This window comes from Cebus imitator, unplaced genomic scaffold (genome assembly GCF_001604975.1).
Source record: "Cebus imitator isolate Cc_AM_T3 unplaced genomic scaffold, Cebus_imitator-1.0 Scaffold8, whole genome shotgun sequence".
NCBI classification, from domain to species: Eukaryota; Metazoa; Chordata; class Mammalia; order Primates; family Cebidae; genus Cebus; species Cebus imitator.
Window position 1 is genome coordinate 9,338,396 of NW_016107323.1, and position 10,753 is coordinate 9,349,148.

Sequence of the window (10,753 nt, forward strand, 5' to 3'; positions counted from 1 at the left end):
AAAAAAAAAAAAAAAGTACTGGGATTACAGGCATGAGCTACCATGTCCGGCTGCTGTATGCTTTCAATGGCTACACAGTATTCCATTCTGTTAAAGTACCATAGGCAGTAAGTCAGATATCTGTTTAGCTTCCCAAGTTAGCATTTTAGGAAAGTTGCTAAATTAGTGGCTGGGTGACACTTTAAAAGTTTTTTAATGATGAAAAATTTCAAACATATGCAAAAAACAGAGAATAGTATAATGAACCTCCATATACCCATGATTCAGATTCAACTATTGCCACATCTGTTTAACCTATCCTCCTATTTTTTTTTTTTTTGCTCAATTATTTTAAGGTGTCTCCTAGACATCACGCAATTCCATTTCTGAATATTCTGAATACTTCACGAGGCATCTCTAAATATATGGACATTTTCTCATATATTTCGTCATCATATTTAAAAATTAGATTAAGATCAGGTGTGGGGACTCATATCTGTAATCCCAACACTTTGGGAGACTGAGGCAGGAGGATCCAATGAGCCCAGGTGTTCAAGACCAGCCTGGACAACATGGAGAAACCTCCCACCACGGCTCTACAAAACATACAAAAATTAGTCAGGCATGGTGGTACATGCCTGTAGTCCCAGCTACTTGGGAGGCTGAGGTGGGAAGATCACTTGAGCCAAGGAGTCTCAGGCTGCAGTGAGCTGAGATCTAGCCACTGCACTCCAGGCTGGGTGACAGAGAGAATCTGTCTCAAAAAAAAAAAACAAACAAGTAAACTAAGACTAACCCCCTTGGTTTCATCTAATATTCCTAATACTTTCTCTTCTTTCTTTGAGACAGACTCTCGCTCTGTTGCCCAGGCTGGAATGCAATGACGTGATCTCAGCTCATTGCAACCTGTGTCTCCGGAATTCAAGCAATTCTCCTGCCTCAGCCTCCCGAGTAGCTGGGATTACAGGTACCCGCCACCACCCTCTGCTAATTTTTGCATTTTCAGTAGAGACGGGAATTCACCATGTTAGACAGGATGGCCTCGATCTCTTGACCTCATGATCTACCCCCGCTGGCCTCAGAAAGTGCTGGAATTACAGGCATGAGACAGTGCACCCAGCCCCTAATACTTTCATATTTAAATTAGCTCCAAAAATATTTTTTTACAATTGGTTTGGTTTATTCAGACTCTGAAAATTATTCAAAAGTTGTTCTTTTAATCTAGAGCAGGTTCCTTCCTCCCCAGTTTTTTATTTCATGCCACAGGCAAGGACTGTTTTAATTGTTCTATTTCCTCCAAGGCAGGTATCAGCTTTGATTGTATAACTGTATGTCTAAATATATCTTTATGTTGTCTTCACAGTTGATTGATACTTTGGTTGAATACATTCTTCTGGGTTGAAAAACAATTTCTGGCAGGAGGCAGAGGACGCTGAACTAGAAAAGGAAGATCCAAGGCCAGGCAAAGTGGCTCACACCTATAATCCCCACACTTTGGGGGGCCAAGGTTGGTGGATCACCTCAGGTCAGGAGTTCTAGACCAGCCTGGCCAACATGATGAAACCCCCGTCTCTATTAAAAATACAAAAATTAGCTGGGCATGGTGGCCTGTAGTCCCAGATACTTGGAAGGCTGAAGCAGGAAAATTGCTTGAGCCCGGGAGACAGAGGTTGCAGTGTGCCAAGATCATGCCATTGCATTCCAGCCTTGGTGACAGAGCAAGATTCCATCTCAAAAAAAAAAAGAAAGAAAAGAAAAGACAAAAGAAATAAAAACAATTTCCCTCAGAATTTTGAAAGTGCTGCTCCATTTTTACCTTCAGGAATGCTATTGGATAGCCTGGTGCTTTTCTAATTGCTCAACATTTGTATATAATTTTTTGACATTTCTGGAAGCTTTAGAATCCTCTTTTATCCTTGGTAATCTGAAATTTCATGATGGTGTGGGTAATTTGCATTCACTGTGTCAGATAGCTTTTAATCCAGATACCAACGTCCATCAGTCTGAAATCTTTCTTGTATTATTTCTTTCTTTTTTTTTTTTCCTGAAACAGGTTCTCGGTCTGTCACTCAGGCTGGAATGCAGTGATGAGATCACAGCTCACTGCAGGCTTGACCTCCAGGGCTCAAGTGATCCTCCTGTCTCAGCCTCCCAAGTAGCTATGACTACAGGAATGTGCCACCATGCCTGCATAATCTAAAAAAAATGTTTGTAGAGATGGTATCCCACTATGTTGCTCAGGCTGGTCTTGTACTCCTTGGCCTCCCAAAGTACTAGCGTATAGGCATGAGCCACCACACCCAGTCTGTATTATTTCTTGATCATGTCATCCTCTTTATTTTCTGTTCTCTTTTTGGAACTCCTATTAGCAAGACTTTAGATGGATGGCTCCACTACACCTTTTATCTTTTCTCTATTTATTTAACGGTAAATAAACAGTATTTACTGTTCTTTATCTATTTGTACTTTGTGATATGTTTCTTAACTCTTTTACTAATTTTAATTTTCTCATTCCCTGATAATTCCTTTTTGAAGCATCCTGTCCTGTTTTATAATATGAATGCAGTGTCTTCTCATATCTCACAAAGCAGTTAGTGCTTATGTGAAGTTTTAATCTATTCCTTCAGTTAGCTGTTTGTTAACTGTTTCTAATTTTTAATATTCATATTAGAAGCTTTCTTCGCTTTTCTAGTGATACTTGGTAGTCTGTTCTTTTTGTTTAATTTTAAAACTTTGTATTAGGGGAAAATTTCAACAAACACAAAAGGAAAGAATAGAGTAATGAGCTTACTATATGCTGCACCCCTGGCTTTAATCATTATCACTATTTTTTTCACCTGTTTGCCTCCCCTCTACATACATACCTCTCCAAGGTTTGAAGTTTTGTTTTTTTGGGTTTTTATTTTGTCTGCTCTTTTTAAACAGTTCAATACTAATCAGGAATTCTGTGGACAGGGTTGAGGCTTGCTTGCTGGAAGACATCACTTGTGAGTGATTCACCAGGGAGGCAAGTCTTTTCCCTTAGACAAGCCCAACATCAGTATGAGAAGTCTTTTTTCGAGGGTTTCAGTTTCTTCAGAAAGTAACTAAGTCTTGGGCCTGGACAGCCAGCATCTGAATGCAAATGTTGTAAGCAGGAGGGGGGCCTACAGGCCCTTACGTAAACTCTCAGTCTACCACCTTGTCTCACAATGGCTCTGCACCACATCTCATGTCCCAATTGCTAAGATGCTCTAGGGCTGGTGGGGGTGAGTCATCTCTCTTCCTCTGGGTATTCCCCTACATGTATACTTGGCTTTCTCCACATGGAAGTATGGGAAAGAACACCATACTCTCCATCTGATCTCCTAAAGTAGACAAGAGATACTGCCTAGAGTTCATGAACAAGAAATAAAGTTTTAACTATAAATTACAAAGATAACTAAAAGAAAAACGAAAACAAAAGAAATCAATAGGCTAGGCAGAATCAGAAATGAAGGAGGGAGGCCAGGTGCAGTGGCTCAGGCCTGTTATCCCAGCACTTTGGGAAGCTGAGTCACCCTGATCGCTTGAGCTCAGGAGTTCGAAACCAGCCCAGGCAAGATGGTAAAACTCTGTCTCTACAAAAAAACACAAAAACTAGCTGAATGTGGTCATGCACACTTGAGTTCCAGCTACTTAGGTGGCTGAGGTGGGAGGATCACCTGAGCCCAGGAGGTTGAAGTCACAGTGAGCCATGACTGTGTCAATGCATTCCAGCTTGTGTAATAAAGTGAGACCCTCTCTTTCTCTCTCTAAAAAAAAAAAAAATAGGAGGAAAGAAAAGAAAGAAGGAAAATTAATTGAGACAAACCCTCATCTATCACAGCAAAAACGAAAGAAAAATCAACTTGGTTTATGTCTGGCAATCATAAATCAAAAATCAGCAATATAAGCATTTTACTTAGGGATATGAAGGTTATCACCAGAAGGATGTGACTGCCTGAAAAGCATGCTGGGAATGGAGGAGTGGGGCAAGGGTCTCCTGTTTTTCATTATGAGCCTATATATAAAAAGAAGTGTGTGAGTTTCTTTGATATAATTTTTTCTTCTAATTTAACAAAAGTATATCAGAGAAGCAGGGAATTCTTCAATGTTCCCATTATTCTTAGGCTAAAGACCTAATTTTTTTTTTTGAGACAGGGTCTGTCTCTGTCACTCAGGCTGGAGTGCACTGGCACAATCAGGCCTCACTACCACCCTGATCAACCTTCTGGTCGACCTCCTAGGCTCAAGTGTTCCTACTGCCTCAGCCTCCTTAATAGCTAGGACTACAGACACATGCCACAACACCCAGCTAATTTTTGTTTTTTTTGCAGAGACGTGGTCTCACTATGTTGCCCAGGTTGGTCTCTGACAGAGCAGGAGTACCATCATCTCAGACAAACACTGCCACTTCAAGTTACAGCTTCCTTTTTAAACTCCTGGGCTCAACAGATCCTCCCACTTCAGCCTTCCAAGCACTGGGATTACAGGTGTGAGCCACTGTGCTCAGCCAAGACCTAAATGAAAATTCCTTACATAGCTGGTAAATCTCTTTAAAAACCAATTAAAAAAAAAAAAAAAAAGCTTTTCTGACAATTATGAACACATGTTCAATCTCTAGCAGACCAATTCAAAGATTCACTCTGGCAGGGACATTTTATAAAATAATAGCTAGAGGACACGGTGAGACTCGATAGAAAAAGAACATGCACAGTTAAAGGTTACGAGACTCCTAACTGATAGTCTGCTGCTGCGTTGGATAGCTGATTTCCCAGAATGTGTTTTAATCCTGTTAAAATTTATTAGAAAATTGCTTCGGTGTTTTTTTTTTTTTAAACAGGAATGTTAATTTCTTCCCAGAAGGAGACTGTAAATGAACTCATGAAAAAAGGTTTTGTCATAGACCTGGCTTGGAGCAATCTGTTCTTTTATAAGTCTCTACAAATACTACCTAGACCATCTCTGTCCAATAGAACATTATTCATGATGGAAATGTTCTATGTCTTTGCTGTTCAACAAAGAAGCCACCAGCCACATGGCTACTGAGCACCTGAACTATGGCTAATAGAGCTAAGTAATTACAGTTTTAATTTTATTAAATTTCAAGTGAAATTTAAATAGCAACGTATGGCTAGCGGCCACTATGCAGGACAGTGCGGTCTAGAGCACCGTGGCTCCCAGCTGCTTTTTACCCCAAGCCCTCCTCCCTCTGCATTTCAGCCACTCTGGCCCACTTTTTCTCCCTAAAACATGCTGGCTCCTGCCACAGACACTTTGCATGTGTGGTCTCCTCTTCCTGGAATGTTCTTCCCTCACCTACTCCCCAACTTCTTCATCTGGTACACTACTACTTTTTCTTCACTACCTAGGATTATCTTGTGCACTTATTTGCTTACTCGCTTGTGGTTAATCTTTACGTCTCTTCACCACCATCACCCCAACCCACCCAACTCTGGGGCCTGAATACATGTCCCATTTGGGCAAGAACCCTGCCCACCCTGCCCATCTCTGTACTCCCACCACCTAGATAGAACACGCTTGGCTCTCAGTAAGCATTTGGCTATCTAAAAGGTAAATGACTTGTCACAATTTTGTCATCTCTCTCAGAGACTCTCAATTACTATCTGTAGTCCCATTCTTGCTACTGTAATTTTGTCCCACATTTCCAACAGACTGTGCACACTTCTACTTAAATATCCTACTGTCTACACATTAAATAATGTTATCTCCTGTCACCAGATTAACCTTCAGAAAGCTTGGCTCTGTTTATGTCATACAACTCCAAACAAAGAAACCTTCAAAGACAGCTAAGAGAAAAATCAATTTTAAGGAAACACTGAACACACTATACATGCTGCAAGGTTCTTAGGCCCTTTGTACACCAATATAAAAATAAAGCAAACAGAAATGTTTCTCAAAGACACAAGCGAGAAAGTTAAAACTTACCACAAGTTCAAAAATGTCCATGAAGACAGAATGTCCTTTCGGTGTTTTCTCATTCAGGCTGGCAGGAGACCAGATCCAATAGAAGTAAGTGCCATCTGAAGACAGGTGCACTGTGCTCATGGTGCTGCCAATGGGGAGGTGATTGGCTGGCATTGGCACCACCTGGCACACCTGGGCATGAAAGGGGGGAAATCTCTATTAGAGCCACATATAAATTCTGATTAATCCTATCAGCTCATCATTAATGCTATTATGTCCAAGATGAGAATTCACTAGGCTTCCTGGTCAAAATAAAATGGATATTTATCTCTAAGAAAAATATATGCAAATTATATGGCAAAAATATAAAAGTTAATACAATGGGCAATAGAATAAATATGAATAGCCATGCAACAGATGAAAAGGTTCTTGGGATTGATTCAAATTACTTTTTAAGAAGCAAAAGTATTTACCAAACACTTTGAATCTATTACACATATGTGTTGTATCTAACACTTATTAAAAACAAAGTTTTAGAGAAGCAGCACTTTCTGAAATTTCTTTAGGAAATGAATTTAAAATAATTTTATTTAAAGGACAAGAACTGTGTTTTATTTACCTTTGTATCTCCAGTACCTAATGCAAAGCCTAACTCAAAGTTATTTAATGAATATGGAAGGAAGGAAAAAAGAAACAGCAAAAGAAAGCCAAGAGGGAAAGCTGAGAAGAGGGAGAAGGAGAAACAAAGTAAAAAATATAAAGGCTCATGACAGAGCCTAACTTAGAACATGAAGGTTATTAAAATTCACCGAGTCCATCAGGAGGAAAAGACAACAATTCTGTATATTAGACATGAAGGCACGTGTTTCTAATACTAAACATCCTTCCGTTTGAGCATAATGAGTAAGCTTTGCATCATTTCACATTAAATGTGTAGCTACATACTAATTTTTACTCCCAAAGATAAGCGCTTAAAATGAGGGAACATTAGAACCACAAAAATCTGCTGGCTAGGTTTAAAAAAAAAAATTCAGAAATAGAAGAGTTGAGAAGCTCAAAATAAAAATAATTAAAGAGGGTCGGATCCCTTCAGACAACAACAGTAAGAACAATGCTCAATTCCCTATTACTTTGGAGGGGGCACTAGTTTTCCCAAGGCTATCTCTGACCCCTCAAGTGATTTCACATGAACTTTTTTCCAGACCTGTTTTGTCTAGCTCAAAGGTAAAAACTCATTTAGTTGATGTAACCATACTTTGAACCTACAGTGCCAGGAAGACTAGAAAGTTGACAGCTACTAAATGGCCTGTGCTATCCCCAAAATGTTCCCAATGCACATATCTAGTTTGTGACCTACAGCCCTGCTTTCTTGGACAGTGTCAAAGTTTCTGCAACAACACTGAGGAACTTGGCATTACTTCAAATGCAAACCATGTTCCGAGATTTAACATCTGTTTAACTTCCAGTCTTATAACTTCTGCTTCAAATGAATATGTGACATCCTCATCTGTCTGCACTTGTGACAAGAAATTAGGTCAATCGGGCATCTATTTGTTAATTTGTTCATTTTATTCATCCAATAATTATTAAGCACCTACTATGTGCTCTGGAGATGACAGTGGTGAACAAGACTCAGTCCCTGTTCTCTAGGACAGGCAGCTAAGTGACAGACAGGAAGAAATGTAGCATTCCACTTAATTTCTAAATGTGACTACTCTTGGGGCACTCACTCCACAGATGCCAACTCTAATCATTTAATCCAACTTTGGATGAAAGACAGAAAGTTACAGTGTTAATAGTTCAAATTTCAGAGCAGAGAACCAAAGGTTCAAGTTCTGGTGCTGCTACTATTGGCTGTGTGGCCTTGGGCAAGTTACTTAACCTCTCTGAGCTGCATTCTTTCACTCAACAATAAACACTTACTGAATGCTTATTAGGTGCTTGGCCTCAGTTGCCTTATCTGTAAGATAGACCTATAGCTTTGCCTCACAGGTAGAAAGAGGAAATGTACGCAAATTGCCTAGGCCAGGGCCTAGAACATAGGAGATAGTGAGGAATGGTAGTTACCATCATTGTTGTTATTATCAGTCAAATGTCAAGCACTATGTTATATTCTAGGAATACACAGATGAGTAGGACAGCGTCCAGGCCAAAAGGTGTGCATGATCGGTAAAGTCAGGCAGAAAAGCAGGTAACTGCAGTGTAATATGGCAAGTGCCAAGGCAGAATGCTTATGAGAGTACTAAAGCCAAACTCTCAATCCCTAGCACACAATGATTTTACTCTACACTCATTTCAAAGCTCCCTTTCCCACAGAGAGGCTGTTTAGAACAAACTGAATAAGGAAATGATGCCTTCACAAAATAGATCTGGTTCAAAAAAGAAAAAAAAAAAAACCAGCTAGTATTTATACCATCTTTGACTGTCTAGAATTTTTTCTTAATCATAAAAAAAGTTTGTTGTAGGCTGTAGAAACTTAAAGAGCACATTCACTCAGCTCACATGGGAAAAGTCTAAGACATTAAAGAAAAAAACAGAATGCCCAAACTATAACAATTAAAAGGATGTCACTCTGGGAGGAAAATATATTATTAATTCTGATGATGTCGGTAACTTCCCTTACTGCCTCTAATATATATATATATGGCCTTAGTTTTCTGTTTACCTGAAGGGTGTTCTGGTCAATGACCTGGAAAAGGGAATGAGGTTTATTATCGAAAGAGACAGGCCGGTGGAGAAGACTGCCACTGCCAAAAGCCACCCATCCTGGTTCCAACTCCTCATTTCGGCAGTACACAAAACCTCTGTGGAAGAAAACGGAGCACAGGCTGAATCACCTGGCTATGTCAAAACAGACACAAACAACATTTTCAACCTAATTTTAAAAAATGATTAAGTATGTAAAACATCTGAAGGAAAGTGAATGTATTACATATACTTCAGCACTGACAAACTATAGCAAATATTGACTTCTTTCCACAATAAATTAGAGGAGAGAAGAAGTTGGGGAAAAGATCTAAGTGTATACAAGGCTCTTAAACTGCAGATTATTTTGGCAGCAGTTTATAGGTCTTATATCACAACTGAAAATCACTTGGTAATCCAATGTCAAACCCAAGTTCAGAGAGACTTAAGTAGAAAAATGTCCACTTATCAACATGGAGAAGTCGCTGACATTGTTGCAAAAATACTGATCACAGAGGACTTTCTGGCTGGAAACAATGATCTTGGGGCTACCAAGCTCTTCAGAGCCAAAATAAAGCTAAAATGCACTAACAGAACAAGATGGAGAGAGGTGACAATAAGAGAAGGTTGCAATTATTTGAATTAGTTCAGACTTGTTACTTAGTTACTAGCCTATGGGGAGTTGGAATGTACCCCCAGTGTCTTCTTCACAGAGATTTATGTAAGGAGGAAAATGTTCCAGCCAAATCATTCAGCAAGTGCCATGCAACTGACCTGAGAGTACCATGTAATCCAGACCCCAATTTGCTTACTCCTCTTCCAACTGAGTTAGTAGTATACAGGTAAAGACCGTCTGCCGTGAGACAGCGTCCCAAGTCAGCATCTGAAATCGTTTTTTCACAGGTAAATTATATATATGTTTTTTCTATTGAAATTATAAATATGCTTTCTCTAATGAAAAAGCCATTAGGAGGCTGAGTGAAAGATAACCTCCCACTTCTAAAATAAGATTTTCATTGTGACTTTCAGGGAAGATGGCTTGAACCCCCAAATCAAACATCCAAAATACATGTGGACCAGGAACCAAGATAAGATCAGGTAGTTATCAGCAGGGGAATGTGGTTTAGCCTGCCAAATGTTTTTTTCTTTTTTTTGAAAAGCTTGTAACAAAGTCAAGTTTAAACATTCCTAATTCTAATTTGAAATGACTAATACTAATTCTAATTTGAAATGACTAAGAGTATAGTACAACACTTTTATTAGTAATTGCACAGTAAGAGAGGCATGAGCTCTTATGAGCTCAGTAAGTGACCCTGAACCTCTTTGAACGTCAGTTTCTTCATCTGTAAGATGAAGATAATAATATGTACCTCAAGGGTTACACTGATGGCCAGATGAGATAACAGGGGTAAATACATCTATACTGCTCTTTGGTGCAAAGCCAGTATTCCATAAATGGCAAATGAAATTGTGTTAATATACATTAAACTAAAATCTGCTTCTGTAGATTTTCCATTCAGAGATCCTAATTTTAGTCTCTGGAGGGACACAGCACAGGAGTTTAATAACTTTTCTATTTTAAAATAGCAATATGTTTCCCCTTAGCTCGATCTTCCTCAATCTAAAATAAACAGTATCTCTCTATATGATAGTAATTGGTTTAGTAACTTATATTCCAAAGATTTTGCCTTAAAATGGAGCTTATGGATAAAACTTTCAGGGTTTATTTTCATAATCATTCCGCTCACTATGTTTAAGTGGAATCCTTCTACCTGAAGCATGCCATATTAGCTGGAGGAAATGCAGTATCACACCATTAAATTAGTACTAAAAATGCTGTTGACTTTACAATTCAGTCTGCTAATCTGAGACAACTGGGACCTGTACCTATTGGTTCCCTCAATAAAAAAATTTGTTGCCGGGCGCGGTGGCTCACGCGTGTAATCCCAGCACTTTGGGAGGCCGAGGCGGGTGGATCACGAGGTCAAGAGCTCAAGACCATCCTGGTCAACATGGTGAAACCCCGTCTCTACTAAAACTACAAAAAGTTAGCTGGGCATGGTGGCACGTGCCTGTAATCCCAGCTACTCAGGAGGCTGAGGCAGGAGAATTGCCTGAACCCAGGAGGCGGAGGTTGCGGTGAGCCAAGATCGCGCCATTG

The 10,753-nt window shown here is 39.5% G+C and overlaps 1 protein-coding gene across 1 annotated transcript in view; it reads right to left on the minus strand.

The window, feature by feature from the left end:
* HECTD4 (HECT domain E3 ubiquitin protein ligase 4) overlaps positions 1-10,753 on the minus strand; it is a 232,540-nt gene that overhangs the window by 139,924 nt on the left and 81,863 nt on the right. Inside the window, exons 5-7 of the mRNA XM_017540172.1 lie at positions 9,367-9,475; positions 8,573-8,711; positions 5,929-6,099 (exon numbers count right to left, since the gene is read on the minus strand). Of these exons, the coding sequence (XP_017395661.1) occupies positions 5,929-6,099; positions 8,573-8,711; positions 9,367-9,475 (419 nt within the window). The remainder of the gene's footprint in view (positions 1-5,928; positions 6,100-8,572; positions 8,712-9,366; positions 9,476-10,753) is intronic.